Raw genomic sequence first — 22,025 nt, forward strand, 5'->3', positions numbered from 1 at the left:
TTTTCGCGACACGAACCGTGTTGGTTTAAGTTTTGCTATTCTTGACTTTTCTTATACTTTAACTTATGTTAAATATAAGAATATTATGACTTTAGGAGCTGTTTTAATTCAGTTCCAAAAACTCATGTCGGTTTACCTTAAAAGTCGAACTTTCCGACCGTTAAAGTCACCGACAAGCTATTTAAGTTACAATGTCAAAACCAAACCATTTGGTACAGCAAATATACATATAATAACAAATAATATATCATCATATACATGTTTGATCATCTAGCACCAAGTATGCACACAAAACAAATTTCTAATTACACATACTCAAAACCTTAACTTAAGTCTTCAACTACACAATGAACATGTTATTTCTATGTCTCTACAAGGTGTTTATGTACCAAAATTTCCAGATCTTAATAACCCATATTAACCTCTTATTTCATCCCATTATCATCTTTAAAACAAACACATACTTGATTCTTTAACAACAAAGTTTCTTTATTTAGTAAGTTGTTTGCTAATTCAATTATTGTGTTAGCTAATCAATCCTTTAATCATGCATCCTATCTTAGTTTCAAGTTGCCATTAATAACAAATTGATCACATTCATCACAAGTATTCACATCAAAATCCAAATTCCAACTTTTCTTAAATTAAAGTTTCCTTATTTAGTAATTTTAACAATCTTTGTTAATCTTCAAGTTCTAACTATTAATTCTAGCATATAACCTCTCTTACTTTCAATTAAGTTATTCCATATCACTTTTGATTCATCAATCCATCCAAAATCCATAATTAATCCAAAACCCAAAAATCCTCAAATTTCAATTATGAACAAACTCTTGTTTTGTTTATCTCTAACAACAATTTCTCAATAATTCATGTCCATATTATCAATCCTTTTTATCAATAACTAACCAAAAATTCTTCCTAACATTAAACTCAAACATCAATTTCATCCATGATTACACTTAAATACCAAATATTCAACAATGTTTCTAATCAATCTTAACAATCAAAGTATGAACTTCAAGATGAATGTATGTAAGTATAAGTGGGTTTAATCCTTCCTCTTACACATACACACATACTCACGGCTCATACACACACACAAACATCCATAAATTTCAAACTTTCAAGCTTCAATCAAATTCAATAACAACCAACATCAACCTTAAATCAAAACTTACTTGGAGATTTGAAAGATGAGAATGGTGATATTATTGAGTTGAGAATGGTGTACTTTTTCCTTAATCTCTTTCTAATTTTCTTGATCTTATTCTTGATTTGAACCTCCATGATTTCTTGATTATGTATGTGTGTGTTAATATTTGAATTTGTGTTGGTGTGTGTGTGATTAGGGGTGTTTGGCCGTAGCTTTTTAAGGAAAAGGAAGAGAGTGGGTTGAGTGGTGAGTGGGTTAGTAGAGTGAGAGGTGGAGGAGTGGGGTTGGTACAACACAACATCTTCTAGAAGGTGTTAATGATGGGTGTGGTGATTTGGTGATTGGGGATTGGAGAATGAAGGAGGTGGTTTTGATGAGGTGTTAAGGGTGGGGCCGGTCCAAAGGGGAAAGGGTGGGAAAAATGTGGGTTTTAAACAATAATCTTAAGTTTCCGTTTTAACGTCTAACGAATTTTAGCTAATCAAACGAATCCCGTTCCTAATAATTTTTGTCAGACTTTGAACGAAATTGGATTCTAGATAATAGAAGCCTAAGAAATTAATTTTTGGAAATAGTTGTCGTTGGGTCCGTACCGGGTCGTCCACCGACACTTAGTTTACTTATTTTGCAATTTTAGTGATTCAAGCCTTCTAAAATTAAGTTTATACATTGTCTCTAATACTTTAATAAGTATTTTAATTTTTCGAAATCATTTAGCCTCTATAAGAATTTATTTACTTTTTGACTCATTACCCGAGGTTATTCCACGTCAGGCTTGTTACGTGGCGATTTTTGCACTTTTTGTTGACTTTGGAATGTCTAGATTACTAATAAAGAAGATTTTTCTCATAATGACGAAATTTTTATTGCTAATCGAGATTATAGTAGTCGCGGTTTTGGCTAATTTTTAGCCGGGTGTCACAATGTGAACAAAAGAAAAACTAGTCCTAGACTCTCAAGTTTAAAAAGTTGAAAGTAAAAAGAAATAAGTAAAAAAAATACTGTAATTTAAATCCATTTATTATGAATGATGTAAATCACTAAATCATGCTAGTGTAAATTTTGTCAAGTAATAAAAAACATATTAAGAAAATAACATAAAAACGAAATTAAAGTTTTGCTGAGCTAGCATTTTAGTTAAGGAATATAAAATTTGAAGGATTAAATAAGTTAAATCCATGTTTATATCAATGCACTAAATAATTGAACCATTGATGTGTAAGATAAATATTCTTCCATCACATAAAGAGTAGTAAAATCTATCACTTTCTTAGACTTTGAATTTTAGAAAACAAATCTAAAATGATCAACATTTTTATTAGGAATGGACTTTTCTAATTCACTTTTGAAATGTATGAACATGTGTCTAGTAAATAGTAATCACATATAAACTTTTCTACAAACTTATTTAAGCGAGGAGGAAGTTGTCTCAAATTTCCTAGATGTCACGTCAGCGACAAATCAGTTTTTTCCTCGTTTAAAAGGAGTCCCATTTTTCCTAATTTTCCCATTTTGATTTGTTTATCAAAATGCAAAATATATCAACTTGAAAATAAATTAATAAACTAAAAATAACTTAAAAATCAATAAAAATAAAACGTTATATAATTATAAATACAAACTTTACAATACTTTAATGACCATGAAAATACAAATAGAACACCATAAACAACATATTTTTTATGAGATTTTATAAAATAACATGTAAAGAAAATAAATACAAAGTTTCAAGTTTTTTGCCATATACATGAGGTGAGGTTCTATTAAATTTTGACTATCTTTTCATGATATCATCCTTAGTGACTGTGAAATCCCAAAGATCCCCATATTTCTCATTAAAGTCCCAAATATCCATCGTGTTGTAGTCCGATATTAACTTGTCTCGCGCACCTCTCTCCATGTTATATATTTGCGGCTCAAAGTTGTACGCCTCGCTTGGTTTATCCATCTCGATTATGCAAAATATTATAACGAATATGGCCGCCCCAATGTACAAATACTCTCCCTAAACAATATAAACATTTGTCACACTTCTATAGCATCAAAACTTCACGTATTTGTCACGTCAACAAGGCTCTTACTTAGATACTTTTGTGTGTAAAAAATGTGTTTTCACGTTAGCGAATAGAGTTATCTTGTGATCATATTCACTTTTTTAATCAATAAAAAAGGGATTAAATAAAAATATATTATAGCGCGTATAAATAGTTAAAAAGTTTAGGGTGAATCTAACCGGAACATTGAAGTACATCCCAAGAGCCACGGAGGGAAGAAATAACCACGAGATGAGACCTAACGATGATGCAAAAGAAGATCCATGTCAATTTAATATTATACGCACACTAATACACTATATGCATATCACTGAAATAGTGACATGTCATACAGTCTACGAGTCATATAAGCTCATGGGAACCATTTGATATGGCAAAAATGCATATATTTGCCCTTATAAGGTGTGATACTAGTTATACTAATACGAGCATATATAAATTTACTTGAACTGACTATGACTATGGTTGATGTGGTGTGCCAAAAACCATACGTGCCAAATGATTTAAAAATTTGCTTTATACGGCCCTTATGATACGATAGACATGACAAATTTGTGGTTATGCAAAAGTTATACGAGCCGTATAACCTCATACGGCTCGTATGATGTGACATGTATGCTGCAAAACAAAAGATGTACCTTGAAAACCAGATGGAGGATCGACCCCCGCGTAATCTTCTTTTATCGACCCCCAAAATGTCGCTGCAAACACGAACTCTAACCATTAGATTAAAAAATAAAAAAATCAAAATCAAAATAAAAAAAATAAAAAAAAATTGTTACATTTGTCATCTCCTTCATAATAAGTGTGGTGTCCATCATAGATTCCGTACACAAAGTCATCCTACACCAACACCAAACTCACTTCATCAAAATTTAGCTCAAATCCTAATCGAACTCGAATCAATAAAAAAAGCTCGAAACAAGTCGAGCTTTTCCAAACCTGCGCCTCAAATAACGCTTGTTTAGTTAATGAGCCTGAGCCCGAGCCTTTTGTATTTTCTATGTTATTTTCTTTTTTCTACTTCTATGTATTAGTCATACACTACACAACCGAGTTCGAGCCGAGCTTTAGCTCGTTTAAGGTATTGCACGAGCTCAAGCTAATTCAAAATTTATTAAAAAAATGTAAATACGAAAAACCGTATAAATTAAATAATAAATAATAAAAGACCCGAACTCAAACTTAAAAATACAACTCCCGAGCCAAACTCGAGCTTTAGAAAAAGAGTTTGAAGCCTCAATGTTAAACCGATAACATCTCTGAATATTATTGGATTGTCACAACTGTATTACAAATTATACAATTATAACAATCCAATAATATTCAAAGATATTATATGTTAAGTGTTATAACACTCAAGCTCGAGCTCTCATAAGTCAAAACAAGTTGAGCTCAGGCTCGTTAGAAATTCGAGAAAATAAGAAAACATACGTCACTAACGCCGGTATTGTCCCACCGATCAACGGGATCTTCATTAAGATCGGGTTCGTATTCGCTCAATCCCGCAGCGTTCAATCTCCGTATCCAGTTTCTACCATTGTTGTTGTTGCTGCTGCTTCTATAACTGACACTGAATGATGTGGACCAAATATTGTTACAAGGAACCGTTATTCGGTTAGGAGGTTGTTGGGAGTTAGTTAAGATTTTGGGTATTGAAGTGATGGATAGAACAGATGCTGAAACTGAAACACCCGCCATTTTTTTGTTATTTGGATAGTGGTTGTGTGGCTTTTGGTGGTTTGAGTTTGTATGAAAGAAGATGATGATCATGTGACTTGTTGGTGAAAGGTTTTATCTCAATGTCAAGTTATGTTGTGACACTGTGTACTTCACCAAGTTTTTGTTGGTCTTGTGACTTGGGGATCAAGAGCATTTTTGAAAAGAATCCTGACTAGTCATCGATTAACTCTCAATTAATTGCTAGTCTCTACTTTACTAGTAAATTTTGGGCTAGTTGGCTAGGTTAATTAATCGGTCAACGGTCAAATCCAGTCAAAATTGGCGGTTTTCGGCGAGATTCCGACCAAAATAAGTGATTTCCGGCAAGATTCCGGCTAATTTCCGTCCAAAATATGTTGTGTATGTATAAAACTAAAAATTACGTATAAAAATGTGTGTGTGTGTGTATAACACTGACAAATATACATTAAAAGTCCGACCCAAGTTCGAATCCCACCTGTGTCACTTTTGGGTGGATATTAGCAATGAAGGATTTGAGCTAGGCCTTGTGCAAAGGTCGTCAGTTCGAACCCAGAGCACACCTGGGTTAAGACAACATAGTATGGCACAACGGCTGTGAAGTGGCAGTTGGCGGTATTGTTTCTCTAGGGAACGCCCAAGCCAAACTCTGAAGCCAGCGTGAGCCCGGTTAAGACAACATAGTATGGCCAGAGTGGGGTATCGGGGCTCTTCAAATTTGAAGAATGCAGCAATCTAAATACAAGAAAATCGTCGTTTTAAAAAATATGGTTAGAATATTTATACGAATTAAAATTTAAAAGAATTGAAATAAGAATGTGGGCCGAGCCCAACCTGAGTCCAGTCGGCCCAAACTCACCTTTTTGAACAGCCCAGGCCCACAGAGTGTGAGCGGTTAATATTCATGAAAGTTGAAACCAGACAGTTATTGATTTTCTCGTTGTTACTTTCAAACCCACAACAACAATATATCGACTGTAAGTAATGTCATCACGTTAAATCTTTATGTACTATCAACATACGAATGTAAACTGTAGAAAACATATTAATAAATTGCAAAGTTAAAAAGTATGTTGCAGGCCCGGGGCCTAAATCGAAACAAGATTTTGTGGCCTTTTCATGACAATTGTTAAGGGAAAAAATTTGCTTATTACAAGTTTTGTACTCATATACTTTAGTAACAACCAGCCTACCACCACACCAGTACATTACTTTGGGTTTACTTTACTCATTATAATATATCTATATATAATGTTTTTTTGTACTTGGAGGCCTCAATTAGTGTGGGCTAAAGTCCTAACTTTTTTTGTATTACTTTTTGTTGAACTTGAGTTATTGTAGCATTTGCTTTTTTTTAAAGTTATGTTTCATGTTTAGTATTTCATAGTTGTAATATCGCGCCTAGGCTTGCTATTTAGTCAAAATCGAAAATTTATATGTACATAAAAAATTTGGGATATATGTAAACATGTATAAAATGGGTTATATCCCAAACCGGTTCGGGTGAAAAACCAGTTTTGAAGAAACCAAATCGGGTTTAAAACTGGTTTCGAGGCAAGAATGTTCAGCCTGATCAAACCAAACCGGTTTGGATTGGGTTGAAACCAGTTTAGGACCAAAAACTTTTTTTTTGGCATGTTTTTCGAATCGGGTTGGGTCCAAACCGGTTTTGAGGCAATGAGACTACAAAGCCGTTTTTTTGTATGCCTCTATGTATATGCATATATCAAAAATTACATATAAATTTTCCAATCTGATTAATCCCGATTAATTGTTAGTTGGTAGTTGGTACCCCAATGGATGACTAGCACCTAACGAGTTCTACAACTCTAAGTATTTCTGCATGTAATGTTGTCTAGAAGGACTAGAATGGAAAGTGCGTATTTTAGGTATACATTATCATAGTTGGTGAAGGTTATGTGATAATAACTTTGCCATATGAGAATATTTGTTGCTCATTATTCTTCGTTTAGCGAAGTAACGATGAACATGCTTCCCGTTATTATAACTTAGATCGTAACGAATGTATGTTATTATAATTTTTAGTGAACAAATTTCTGAACTTTTATGCAGGCATACCATTATTATTATTGTTATTACTTGCCAATTTTAATGAGTTTCAACAAGCATTATAGTATTAGGATCCTATGGATACTTGTGTTGGTTTTACAAACAACCGACTCGTTTAAATGGTTTTTCTCGAACGAAAAAGTTGATTCTAGCAAGAAACATTCGCCAGAAGGTTATGATCATGATATTATTGGTGAATTCTCGATGGAATCGTTTGATAGCAAAAAGGGTGTGAGTTTGGTTGAAAAAGCAAAGAGAAAGGTGGTTGCGTTGCCGAATTCTTGTTGGCAAAACGCGTATCAAAATTTGTTTGCGGGGTGCTCAGAGATTGTAGCAGATGAAGAACAACGGTCCCGGTTAGCGTGGCATCTTAGTGATTGCTTTCAAAAGGATAGTGGGAGGTCTCCTTTTCCTTATTGTGATGCTAAATCACTCATGGTTGATTGTTTCAAAAGATTAGAAAAAGAGGCTCATAGGGTTTATCTCGAGTTTTATCTTGAAACCAACTCCATATGCCATCAATTACAGTCAGTCTTTCTCTTTCTCTCTCTATACACACACACAAATTGATGCATTCTGTTCAGAGCATGTATAATGTTGAGGACTACGAGAACCACATAATGCAATGGTACAGTGTGCATAAAGTATAATTAGAGATAGTGGAAGAGTGAAATATTGGCGGTTAGATAAGTGTCAAGTGTATTGTATTTAAAGCAATGGGTACAAATGCATTACGCATTTGTTGTAGTTTTCAACGTATTTCTTGGTTCTAATTTGAACACTCCCATATATGCATGGGCAAAGCTTCTTTAGGGCCCAGGGTGGCCCCCTGCTTTTTTACGCAGTAGTGTAAATTGACCATTTTTCGCCCGGAAATTTTTATACGTAGTGTAAATGTACCCGTTTTGGTCCAAAATTTGAGCCCGGCCCCCTCGTTTATGGTTTTCTAAATACATTTTGACCCCCCCCCCCCGACGAACTAATATGTTGAGAACTGCTAGCAATGCATATTGCATTTGTTCATATTGCTTTAAATGTGGTACACAAGACAGTTATGTAACTACCCATTTTTCTCTCATACTATCTCTAATTATCTTTTACGCACTATGTACAAAGCACTTTTACACGCTTCTTGCACTTCTCAGTATGCATTTGGTTCTAAAAAGATTGTGTCCGCGTATATATTTCTTTACATATATCATATGGTTACTAAAATTGATCTATGACCGGTTGTAGGACCGACGCATTCAAGAAACAAACGGAAAGATTAGTGAATGAACTCAAAAGATCTGCCGAATACGCAGAAGACAAGTTAGATAACATAAACAAGAAAGCCGAAAGTCTGTTGCATAGTTCAAATGATATTCACAACTCTTTATCTTCTATCGACGATCAAACACAACAACTGGCTGAAACATCAAAACACGTTGAAGAACGAGTTAATATCGTATTGGAGCATTCACACTCGGTTTACAAACAGTCTGTTAAAATAGCAGACTCTCAAACTGAGCTGCAAAAAGGACAAATGATAATGAGTGAAAGGATAGATGAAGGAATGATGATGGTTAATGAATCTGCTAATAAGTTGAGTGAAGAAATGATTAGTTTAAGGAATGAAGCGGTTGAGATTGAAAAGGAAATCGGTAAAGTTGGAGACGCAATGTTTATGAAGATGAATACTTTACAAAGTAAAGCCGATGATATTGAGAACATAACCGAGACCTCGTTAGACAAACAAAAACAACTTATCGAAAGCCAGAGTTCCGCTATTGAAGTTCTTCAAACCGTCACACGGTTTCAGTCACAAGCTCTAGAAGAAAGCAGGTATAAAATAACAAATATTATATATATATATATATATATATATATATATAATATAGGATGAGTTTGAATACAGAACTCTTAAATAATTTAAGAACTTTAAGAACTCTTTAACATTCTATCGTTTTTTATTTTTACTTTTTTGCATATTAATACTATTTGAGGATAGTCTTGTCACTTATATAATATGTATATTTATGATTACAATAATGAAAATTAGTTTTTATACATATCTAATTTTTTTACACATACGTAAATTTGTAACTGATTTGTTAATTTACACATATGTAAACTTGTGATTTATATATGTAAAAAAAAATTTATATAATAAACGTTAAAACTACTCTCAAACAATAATAATATATAAGAAAATTTTAAAAAAATAGTTTTTTTTTGTTAAGAGTTCTTAAAGCTCTTAAGATAACTATATAATCATATGTATGTGTATTAAATTATCAATTAAGTTTTGAATATTATTGCAGGGGAAGTCTGCAGCAGTTGATTTCACTTGGTCAAAGTCAACAACAGGAACTAATACAAAGGCAACAACAACTTAAACAATGTCATGATGATCTAGTTGAGAATTCAAAAAATATATTAGCTGCACAGGTTCACCTTTTTCTATATAATTTGTTGTATTTGTTCTAGACAGAATTACAAATTTTGTCCTTTAAATATATGCGATTTACGGATCAGGTCATTTAAAAAGTTTATTTGCGTGCGGTGTCCTTTATATGACAAAATACATTCACTTTTTGTCCTTTACACTAACTGTCATCCAAAATCTCAGTTAAATCCAAACATGCCAAGACTTAACGGGGTTTTTGTTTAACATATATTATTTAGTTTCTTTTTCTAATAATAATTTAATTTGTTTTTTAATGTAAATACTTAAATAATATGCGTAAAAAGACTTAAATTCCCTCACATGCCAAGACTTAACAGGGTTTTTGGATGCCAGTTATTCAAAAGGACGAAAATCAAACAAACATGCCGTGTAAAGGACACCGCCTGCAAATAAACTTTTTAAAGAACCTGATCCATAAATTGCACATGTTTAAAGGACAAAATTTGTAACTCTGTCCTTTTTTATTAAGTTAATATTATTCTGATTAATTCATTTGTGTTATATAGGATATATTCAAGTCAAAGCAGTCAAGCATGTTCGTTGCAATCGACAAGCTTTTTACTCTACACAACGCGATATTGCTTGAATCGCGTGTCATCAAAGCTTTTCTCGTGTATTCAATATTAATATTCACTCTTTACATGTTTACAAGTACAAAGCAAACCTACAATGTGAGATCAAGGTTATACGTAGGTAAGTAACCGAGATTTGACTTTAAACGAGTCAACTTTTGGATTATTTTTTTTTATCTAATAATAATCGTTTTCTTCGCAGGGTTATGCATGACATTTTTAATTGAATACGTGGTGCTTCGATATGGAAACGACATAGAACAACAAGCATGGATTATAAGCATTGTTCGGTTAACGTTTGTAGTTCTTGCTTCGTGTCAACTTTCGTATGCTGTTTACACGTACAAAGATTACGAGACGTTGAATCACGAAATGCTGCAATCGCTTATTGCGAAGGTTAATGTGATGGAAGGAAATAAAGGGTTTGTATGTGAAGATAATGATAGTGATATTGACTGGTGTTCATGGGTTGATAAGGATATAATATCTGATGATAAATTAGAAGATCTTGACTATTGTTTGCAGCCTGAACAAGTCAACACGGGCTCGATTATCGCTAGAGGATATAATCTTCGTCGTCGCGGTCTATAGTTTGATTATTATTATTTTGTAGTCAGTTTAAGAATTGTGTATGTAGTAATGAGTTTGAAATATGTTTATTGTTAAAATTAAGAGTAATTTATAAATATTATAGTTTGACTTTCCAAAGTCAGCATTCATATTTGAATGAAAGTATGAATGCATTCAGTTTGTCACCAAGAGTAAATTGAAGATTTTGCACCTCAAATTCTGGTTTGACTATCTAAAGTCAAAATACCAATAGTTATAGTTGAATAAAACCATTCAGCAAATTTTCTTGTCAATAATTATTATATAATACAATTACAAAGCTTGGTGCCTCTTATATATATATATATATATATATATATATAGGGGAGGGTTATCCTAAAAATAAGTAGTTTCCTAGGAAGACTAAGAATAAATCATAGCCATTGGATCATGTTAATCAATGGTTGAGATTTAAAATTACCACCTAAAATTACTCTTTCACCATTATAACCGACATAGTTTCTTAGAATTATTCTTTCATCACAGGTTTTAATGCCAAATGTCAAAATTCTATTGGTTCTTACCTTTCCTAGGAAACAACTACTTTTTATTTGAACCCTTTTCTCTGTTAAGAACTCTTAGGAACTCTAAACAACCAAACATTTTTAAAATTTTTTTTAAATACTAACATTATTTAAGTGTAGTTTTATCATGTTTTATATAAAAATTATCAATTACATATATTAATCACAAGTTTACATATGTGAAACTTATGTACTAACAAATTTACATAGGTGTAAAACAAAGCATAGATATGTAAAAAAAAACTAATTTTCAAAATTGCAATCGTAAATATAGATATAAAAAATCATAAAGCTACACTCAAATAACATTAACATACAAATTTTTTTATAAAAAACGTAAGTTTTTAAGGGTTCCTTCAAGTTCTTAAATAATTTAACAGTTCTGTAATGATACTCATCCTATATATATATATATATGGTAAGGATCCTAAGAGAACCCATTGCAAATTGAGAACTTTGAGAACCATTTTGAACCACTAAAAACACCTTTAAAAAATCATAAAACAAAAAATAATAAAAATTTTTAAAAAGTAAAAAAACCAAAATTCTTATATTTCATTCCGGTTTCATTAAAAAATACAAAAAAAACGTCGTATTATACACATATGTATAATTTTATATAATCTTTAGTTACGTAATATACACATATATTTATCTTAAATTATACACATGTGTACAAAAAAACATGTAAATATACATATATGTATATATTATACATATGTGTATATAATTTAGCTAAACCGAGTATTTTTTTTATGAAACCGGGATGATAAAATAAGAATTTTAGTTTTTATACTTTTTCGATTTTTGTGATTTTTTTATTTTCCGATTTTTTTTATTATTGGGTTTTTTGTGGTCCAAAATGGTTCTCATAGTTCTTAATTTCAAAAAGGCTCTCTCATGATTCTGATCCTATATATATATATATTAGTTTTGGTAGAATATTATGTAGCCAAATAATTTGTGGTGGAATCATGTGTCAAGTAGTATGAGTCATATAATTTACTGTTGGGTTTCTATGAAATTAACAAGCTTAGTTAACGATTTAACTAGTCACAATTAAGGCGGAAGCGTGATATTTACAAACTAAACATATGTATCCATGTGTTTATATATGTATATGTTCATGAATAACCTAGTTTATTCATGTTATAAGATTACCAATAATCTATTTACTAGAAACCCGAAGCAAGGATCAAATGATACGGAAAAGCTAAACTATCAAGCTTGTAAACACTTACATTCTTAACCCTTTAAGAGTTTAGTAGATGGTTGAAGAAGATGATGATGTGAATGCTAGACTTTCAAAGGAAAACCCTCAAACGGAATATACCCCGAGCCTCCAACACACACCGAGCTATGCTAGGAAGCTTGAACACGAAAAACCCGAGACCCGAGCCCTTCCTTTTTCTTTTGGCCGTAAACAAGAAAGAAAGAAAGAAAGGAAGAGTTGTTATTTTTTTGTTTACTTGAAAGTGTATATATCTTGATCTTTTCTTTTCCTTTTCATCATTATACACCATCATGCATAACATGGTGTTTGGTATTTGTTTTAGTCAACACTCAACCTTTTCATGACAATATTATTGATCAAGACATGGGGTGTGGGGCCCACCCAAAACCGGCCCCAATATATTTATTTATTTATTTTTTTTTTTATTTTATACTTTATAAAATATATAAACACCCCATCTTTTATAAACCATTTTATAAAAGAATACATAGTTAAATAATCATTCCAATAATAATTATTTGAATAAATAAATTAACCAATTAATTTATCTAACACTTTCAAGTAAATATTCAGAAACCCGATTTTCTGAATGTGTCGTGTTCAGTATTTGTTTTATAGATCTTATCTTAACAAATATATAATTGGTGTGTGTCTAACTCGTTATTGGGTATGACCCGACTTGGATCAAACACGGCTAGCCACATTAACCTAATTATGTGTCTCGGGCATACGGTATTCCAACAATCTCCCACTTGCACGTGACTCATAAGAAGTTAATGCTAATGGTGAATACCGCCTAACAACAGGTCACCACCACTAGTGTGTTTGACTAAGTGCCATTCAATAACATCATCCCCTTCAAGTCCATACTTGATATGATATAGGTAAGTCTTATCATTATATCCCTTTGTTACTAGATGTCCTGTTAAATCGAAGAGACACAGAGTGATCATTCTCTCAATGATTTAACTTAACAGGCCTTAGACATCTAAACTCTCAACACATAAGAGGAACAAATCCCATCTTGACTGCATACATCCTTGTTGACATCTCGTATGATATCTGAGCTCTTTCTTTTACGTCATCGTGTTACCGAAAAACAAAGAAGAGAGTCAAGTTATCAGACTTGATGAAAAACCAGATCCAATATGCATCTCAGGTCAAAGGACACAATAATACTCGCCTTTACTCAAGGATTACTTATGATCAGTTGCACTAACTCTATGCAGTGATCCTTGAGAGCGGATCATGTCCAATATTTGTATCCCACAAATATTTATAAACCTTGGTGGCAAACCTATGCCCTATATTCATCACATGAATATCAACCAATCCCAGTTCATAATAGTCTTACCTTCATGCCTGTTCCCACAAGCATGATCGACTACGGACGTTTAGAACAACATAAGTCATTCATGGATTAAACATGCAAATATAGAACATAACTCATTGAATAATTAAACATAATTAATTTTCATGAGATACCCATTATATTCGTTCTTATACAAACACTAAACACAGATTAAATCCACTCACTAGAATACCGAAGTCCTAATGCACAAACATGACCCTCATGCTTTGGCCTATCGAGGAGCTTCGTGAGTGGGTCCGCAATATTTTGATCGGTATGAACTTTATGAATACATATCTTTCTCTTTTCAACTTCATCCCTTATGTAGTTGAATCTGCGCTCAATGTGCCTCGTTTTCTGATGAGCACGAGGCTCCTTGATCTGTGCAATAGCACCCTCATTGTCACAGAATATCTCTAGGGGCTCCTGAATGGTAGAGATAATCCCTAGATCCATGATGAACTTTTTCATCCATGCAGCCTCTTGGGCTGCCATTGAAGCGGCGATGTACTCAGATTCTGTAGTGGATAACGCGACAACATCCTGCTTCGAACTCTTCCAAGAGACAGCGCCTCCATTCAAAATGAAGACATATCCCGACTGTGATCGAGAATCATCTCGGTCAGTTTGGAAACTCGCATCCACGTAACCCTTTACGACGAGTTCCTCCTCACCAGACCCATATATTAAAAACATATCCTTAGTCCTTCTAAGGTACTTTAATATATTCTTGACAGCCATCCAATGACTGTCACCTGGGTTGTGCTGGTATCTACTCGTTATGCTTAAAGCATACGAGACGTCCGGTCTAGTGCACATCATTGCATACATAATAGATCCTATTGCCGAAGCATAAGGAACATGCTTCATCCTATCCTGCTCTTCCTTAGAGCTAGGACTTTGGGATGAGCTTAACACGGTTCCTCTAGGAATAGGTACCAAACCTTTCTTAGAGTTTTCCATCCTGAACCTTTTCAGGATTTTATCAATGTACGCACTTTGATTGAGTCCGATCAATTTCCTTTGTCTATCCCTATAGACCTTTATTCCCAAGATATATGTCGCTTCTCCAAGATCCTTAATTGAGAAACGACTACTTAACCACGCTTTAACGTTTTCCATACTTGGTATATCATTTCCAAATAAAAGTATATCATCGACATACAAAATAAGGAAAATGATTATACTCCCACTAGCCCATTTATACACACACGCCTCATCACTGTTTTGGACGAAACCAAACGCTTTGATTTCTTCATTAAAACGATGATTCCACATCCGTGATGCTTGTTTCAACCCGTAGATTGATTTCTTTAACTTACAAACTTTATCTGGATTAGATGGATCGACAAAACCTTCAGGCTGAACCATATGGACATCTTCCTCAAGATATCCATTTAGAAAAGCGGTCTTGACATCCATTTGCCATATCTCATAATCAAAATGAGCTGCAATGGCAAATAATATCCTAATCGACTTAAGCATCGCGACCGGCGAGAAGGTTTCATCATAATCAATCCCTTGAGTTTGCGTGAAACCTTTTGCTACAAGTCGTGCTTTGTAAGTATCTAAATTTCCATGCATATCGGTCTTCCTTTTGAAGACCCACTTACATCCAACCAGTTTGGAGTTAAGTGGACGATCAACCAATTCCCAAACTTGATTATCGTGCATGGATTGCATCTCGGCGCTCATGGCTTCAAGCCACTTGTCACAATCAGGTTGTGACATAGCATCTTTGTAGGAGATCGGTTCATCCGAATCGACCAAGTAGCAATCATCCACAAGAAATCCATATTTCTTGGGAGGTCGACTAATCCTATTAGATCTGCGAGCAACGTGTGTATGATCAACCATTTGATCATCTTCAACATCCTCGTGTTGAAAGCTAGTATCGACCAACTGTGTATCATCCAGTGATTCTTGAACCTCTTCAAGTTCCACTCTCTTTTCACTAGGTCCTTCCATAAGGAACCTAGTTTCTAAGAAGTATCCTTTGCGTGAAACAAACACTTTTTGTTCACTAGGATCATAGAATATATATCCTATATCATCCTTTGGGTATCCTATGAAGATACACCTGATGGATCGAGCCTCAAGTTTATTTGGGGTGTCACGTTTAACATAAACTATGCATCCCCATACCCTTAAATATGAAAAGGATGGAACCTTTCCATGCCACACTTCATAGGGTATTCGATCCACCTTTTTGGTCGGGGCCATATTCAAAATACGAGCCGCTGTGAGTAGCGCATATCCCCAAAATGATGGCGGTAGTGAGCTTCGTGCCATCATTGATCGAACCATGTCCAACAGTGTTCGATTCCTCCTCTCGGATACTCCGTTATGTTGAGGAGTTCCAGGAGGAGTGAGCTGTGAAATAATTCCACAATCTCTAAGATGACCTTGAAAAGCATCACTTAGGTATTCGCCTCCTCTATCGGAGCGGAGTACCTTGATTGTTCGGTCGAGCTGATTTTGTACTTCATTTTGAAATTCTTTGAACATTTCAAAGGCTTCATGTTTGTGTTTCATTAGATAAACATACCCATATCGACTAAAATCGTCGGTAAAGGTAATGAAGTACCTTTCACTATTCCTACTAGTTGGCTTGAAAGGTCCGCATACATCCGTATGTATGATACCTAACAAATCCTTAGCCCTTTCATTTGTACCTTTGAAAGGCTCTTTGGTCATCTTGCCTTGAATACAAGATTCACACTCATCAAACGAACCTAACTCGTTTGTTTTCAAAAGACCTTTCTTTTGGAGAGTATTTATACGATTCTTGTTTATGTGTCCAAGGCGACAATGCCAAATGTAGGAATCACTCAAATCCTTTTTGAGTCTTTTAGTAGAAGTTTGATATAATGAGCTATTTAAGGTATTATCATGAACCAATTCATAAATACCGTTGTTTGGTACAGCTTTAAAATAAAAGATACCATTAGATGATACATGCATTTCTGATCTTACAAATTTAAAGTCAAAATTACATTGTCTAAGAAGGTGCACAGAAATAATGTTCCTAGTCAAACTAGGAGCATACAAAACATTTCTCAAAACAACTTCCAAACCACTTGGAAGCGATAAAGTGAAGTCTCCTCTAGCGACCACGTGCACCCTTGCACCGTTGCCCATGAAAAGATTCACTTCGCCCTTCTTTAAGTCTTCATTCTTTTTGAACCCCTGCAACCAATTGCAAATATGAGTTCCACATCCGGTATCCAATACCCATGTGTTAGAAGAAATAAGATTTAGCTCAACATTAATCATAAAGACATTACCCGAGGTATGCGCCGCATTCCTCTTGTCTTTTAGCTCTTTTAGGTAGACCGGGCAATTGCGTTTCCAGTGTCCGGTCTCCCCACAACCAAAACAAGGATCATCCTTATGACCCCTCGGTTCCATAACCTTTTGTTTCTTTGCCATAACCGGTGATTTGCCCTTACCCTTAAGATGCACAGGAGGACCCTTTCTTTTGGCTACCTTAGCCTTAAGATTGGGTTGAGATCGATTCTTGGATCTACCTTCATTGATCGCAAACATGGGTAAAACCCTTTTGCCCATGCTCGCCTCGGCTGTTTTAAGCATTGAGTGAAGTTCTCCAATGGTTTTGTCCCACCCGTTCATGTTATAATTTAATACGAAAGTGTCGAACCTTTTCGACAAAGAGTTAAGGATCAAATCCGTTGCTAACTCTTTTGAGATGGGACAATTGAGCTTGGCGAGGTGATCAATGTAACTTTTCATCTTAAGTACATAAGTTGAAACTGGTTGATTATCATCCATTCTACATGCATGCAAGGCTCGAACCGTTTCGAACCTTTCAACTCTTGATTGCTTAAGGAACATTTCCTTAAGTTGAGTAATCATGTCGTACGCATTATGGTTTTCGAAATCCTTTTGGATTTCGGGAACCATAGTCGCCAACATGAGGCATGACACTTGAATGGAATCTTCCGTGAGTTTGACCCAATTCATATATTCGACCTCACTTCCCTCTTCCGGTTCTTCGGGGATAGGTGTTTCCAAAACATGATATAATTTTTCTTGTTTTAGAACAATCCTTAAATTTCGGAACCAATCCGAAAAGTTATTGTGGTTAAGACGGTCTTTAGCGAGAATAGATCAGAGAGATACGTTTTGGACGTTAGGGATTATGTTGTCGTCGACGTGTGCGGCCATCTGCAGAATTTTAATTAAGTTCATTTTAGTGTTTTACCTTTTAATTATTAATACCCTTTTTATATATACCAAATATAATTAATAATTAAAATCTAGAATCCAACGATAAACCCGACTCCGGTTAGGTGACCTTTTTCCCATTGTCGGTTTATCAAGGTAGTTATTCATAACAATTGCAAACCCTTTTGCAACTTCTAGAGTTTATGGGACCGGTTCGAAATCATATTTCGTGTCGGCATGTTTACCCCATCAACACCTATTAGACCCCATGCTTGGGTGACCCTCTTCACATGGTTCTAATTTAAGTCGTCCTACTTGTATCAACTTGTAATATTAACATACAAACGGTTAGGTGACCTTTTTCCCATTTATATGCCAATATTACCTCAACATATTAATTTACTCTACGTGGTTAGGTGACCTTTTTCCCACTAAGAGCTTACTAATATGTTAAGCGTTATACAAAAGGATGGTGTTTTAACTTATTATCCTTAATTTTAAAAGGGAATTTTTAGTTTTAATAATTCTAGTTGTAAAACTTTAAATCATGTTCTAACATGCATTTAGTAACACGATATTTTGAAACCATTTTTCAAAATTCTAATTTATAATAAAGCCATTTTATTATGGGCGTGAGACGGCTAGTTAATAAATCCATTTTATTAAGCTATGTGTCACGTAATTACCGATAATTATTAGAACCCGTTTTATGCTTTGTTAATTAATTCTATGTGACGAAGTTGATATCCTAATATCTAACAACCACACAATCAAACAATCAATTAACAAGCATACACAATTATACTAGACATGAGCCACTAAATTAGACCACACTTGTTAGCCGAAACAAGTGTGTGTCTTAGGTCCAATCCTAAGGGACACATGACACATGGATGTTGTAGCTCCCACTCGATCCCGCATCCAAATGCTTCGAGCATCTTCTTCAACCCCGTTGTGATCCACTGGGCTTGAACTTGGGCCTTAGCTTCCATAAGCTTCCATTTGGGCTCAATTGGTGGGCTTAGGTCCTTTTGGGCTTGAATCCCTTAATGGGCTTGTGAGACCCATTATTACCATACCCGGCCCAATTAGGCCCAAACTTCCAATTTTGCAATCTTCTTTATTTTACAAAACAAATGTCCTAATACATTTTTCTATAAAATAAAGATATTACAAATAACCTATTTATTACATACCCATATGAATAAATAATTACAAAATTACAAAATTGCCCCTAATTAATTATTACAAACCGAAACTTGAATAATTAACTACAATCACAACATCAACCACAAACAAACATCCACTTGGTCTACGGCTCGGTCTAGTATTTTCAAACATAACCCGTTATGTCTTAGGAACCCGTTCCAAAACCCCTTGGCTTTATCGGGCCTAGCCCAACCCAATTTGGGCTTGACCCAATAACGTGATTATGGGCTTCGGCCCACATGTGCAAAACACATGGGCTTCGGCCCAATTAAAAAACTCATGGGCTCGGCCCATTTAACCAAAAATGGGCTTCGGCCCATATAGTTTTTCCCTTTAATTTCCGGTTAGCCCAATAACCATATTAAAGTGGGCTTCGGCCCAAATTCACCCGAATTGGGCTTCGGCCCATTTACTCGGTTTTAATTTTTTTTTTTTTTTTTTTTTGAACAAAGCCAAAAACAATAACAAGATTAAATACAAAAAAAAAACATGCATGTTAATTTTTGTATAAAATCTTTCAAGGGGAAAAAATATAAAACCGAGAACCCGAAGCTTAGTTTCCCGTATCCCGGCTCTTGATGCCATTTGTTGGGTTTCTATGAAATTAACAAGCTTAGTTAACGATTTAACTAGTCACAATTAAGGCGGAAGCGTGATATTTACAAACTAAACATATGTATCCATGTGTTTATATATGTATATGTTCATGAATAACCTAGTTTATTCATGTTATAAGATTACCAATAATCTATTTACTAGAAACCCGAAGCAAGGATCAAATGATACGGAAAAGCTAAACTATCAAGCTTGTAAACACTTACATTCTTAACCCTTTAAGAGTTTAGTAGATGGTTGAAGAAGATGATGATGTGAATGCTAGACTTTCAAAGGAAAACCCTCAAACGGAATATACCCCGAGCCTCCAACACACACCGAGCTATGCTAGGAAGCTTGAACACGAAAAACCCGAGACCCGAGCCCTTCCTTTTTCTTTTGGCCGTAAACAAGAAAGAAAGAAAGAAAGGAAGAGTTGTTATTTTTTTGTTTACTTGAAAGTGTATATATCTTGATCTTTTCTTTTCCTTTTCATCATTATACACCATCATGCATAACATGGTGTTTGGTATTTGTTTTAGTCAACACTCAACCTTTTCATGACAATATTATTGATCAAGACATGGGGTGTGGGGCCCACCCAAAACCGGCCCCAATATATTTATTTATTTATTTTTTTTTTTATTTTATACTTTATAAAATATATAAACACCCCATCTTTTATAAACCATTTTATAAAAGAATACATAGTTAAATAATCATTCCAATAATAATTATTTGAATAAATAAATTAACCAATTAATTTATCTAACACTTTCAAGTAAATATTCAGAAACCCGATTTTCTGAATGTGTCGTGTTCAGTATTTGTTTTATAGATCTTATCTTAACAAATATATAATTGGTGTGTGTCTAACTCGTTATTGGGTATGACCCGACTTGGATCAAACACGGCTAGCCACATTAACCTAATTATGTGTCTCGGGCATACGGTATTCCAACATTTACAGAATCTTTTATGGTATCATTGTCGGATACTGTATCATGTCAAATAGTTTCGTCACGTGAACCGAGGAGAATATTGTACCGCTGGAAATAATGTTGCTTTGATACATGTCTCATATGAGTCGTGTAGAGCCATACGACTCTTATAGAAGTGAAGTTTGGTCAACGACAATTCTGGCATCTATGTATGTATGTATGGTGTCAGGTACGAAAAAGTTATACGAGTCGTATGACTCTATACGACTCAGACAAATGGATACCTGCGCAACTTGGGAGGGTGTCCGAATAGTATGACCCATTTTATATCTTGTATTTTAGGATTATTTTTTTTTTATTTCTTGGTATAAAATAACGGCTTCGTGTTTGATATGAAATGTTTGATAACAAACAGATATTATTATTTAGGACTTCAAAATGTAGAAGCCAAGTAAGTTGAAAATTTATCAATTTTCTCTCTCAGTTTGATTATGTAATAATCACATAGACATATGGAGAAGATATTTGATGCTCACTTATGTAGTTATATATATTCATTCTACTTTCATATTTTTCTGCAGGCTTATTGTCCAGTATCTCATTCATCTTACCTCCGTATGGTGTTAACACCAGGATTGCCATTCCGGTTTCTATTTGATCATTGTAAAACCTCCATATCCCTTCAAACCCTTCTTCCAAAATAAGATTCGTTGCAAAATTCGACTTTCCTTTAAACGAATTCTTCGGCATCATGGTTCTGTTTAACAGAATCTCAAACTAGAGCCGATTCAATCCAACTCATTTCGGTACAAAGTGAGGTTTTGGAGTTAATGGTGATGGGAACCTTAAATTGTTTATGGAGGATTGCAAGACTGATGTGTATGATGAGTTGTTTGGACTGTAAATGACTCGCGGGTTTGAAATCGGGTCATTAGAGTTATGAATCAGGCAATTAAGAAAATCGGAATCAGTATCGGTACTGGTATTCGTTGATAGAAGTTGACATGCTTGTAAAAGTAACAAGAAGTTAACAATAATAATGAGAAATATGATCAACTGATCAAGGGCATTTGATTTATACATGGATATATGATATACATATATGTAACAGTCCTTAATTGACTTTGACCATATTATGTTGTGCACTGCCCATAAAGGCCCCATGCATACGTATGAAAAACGAACCGAACGAATACGAATAAGGACGTGCTTGTGTTTGTTCAATTAATCGGACAAATATTGTTTTGTTCATGCCCGTTCACTTAAGAAATAAACATGCTCATGCTTTCATTTAAAATCTAAATGAACATTCATGAACATATGTAAACGAACATAAGCAAACATATCTAAAGAAACATGCTCATGCTTTCATT

At 34.3% G+C, this 22,025-nt stretch overlaps 2 protein-coding genes across 2 annotated transcripts; one reads left to right on the plus strand and one right to left on the minus strand.

The window, feature by feature from the left end:
• Window positions 1-2,813: 2,813 nt before the first annotated feature.
• Window positions 2,814-4,911, minus strand: LOC143605116 (photosynthetic NDH subunit of subcomplex B 5, chloroplastic-like). Its single transcript, XM_077081346.1, has 5 exons — window positions 4,645-4,911; window positions 3,993-4,053; window positions 3,849-3,911; window positions 3,390-3,448; window positions 2,814-3,161 (listed from the first exon to the last, which is right to left on the minus strand). The coding sequence occupies exons 1-5, from the start codon at window positions 4,909-4,911 to the stop codon at window positions 2,931-2,933; spliced, it is 681 nt and encodes a 226-aa protein (XP_076937461.1). The 3' UTR covers window positions 2,814-2,930.
• Window positions 4,912-6,820: 1,909 nt separating this feature from the next.
• LOC143605113 (protein GAMETE EXPRESSED 1-like) lies at window positions 6,821-10,593 on the plus strand. Its single transcript, XM_077081345.1, has 5 exons — window positions 6,821-7,508; window positions 8,218-8,805; window positions 9,285-9,411; window positions 9,937-10,123; window positions 10,205-10,593. Exons 1-5 carry the CDS (start codon window positions 6,979-6,981, stop codon window positions 10,591-10,593), a joined length of 1,821 nt encoding a protein of 606 aa, XP_076937460.1. The 5' UTR covers window positions 6,821-6,978.
• The last annotated feature ends 11,432 nt before the right edge of the window (window positions 10,594-22,025 follow it).

This window comes from Bidens hawaiensis, unplaced genomic scaffold (genome assembly GCF_021521415.1).
Source record: "Bidens hawaiensis isolate Kalapana, Puna unplaced genomic scaffold, B.hawaiensis_p1.1 tig00067961_1, whole genome shotgun sequence".
Lineage (NCBI taxonomy): Eukaryota > Viridiplantae > Streptophyta > Magnoliopsida > Asterales > Asteraceae > Bidens > Bidens hawaiensis.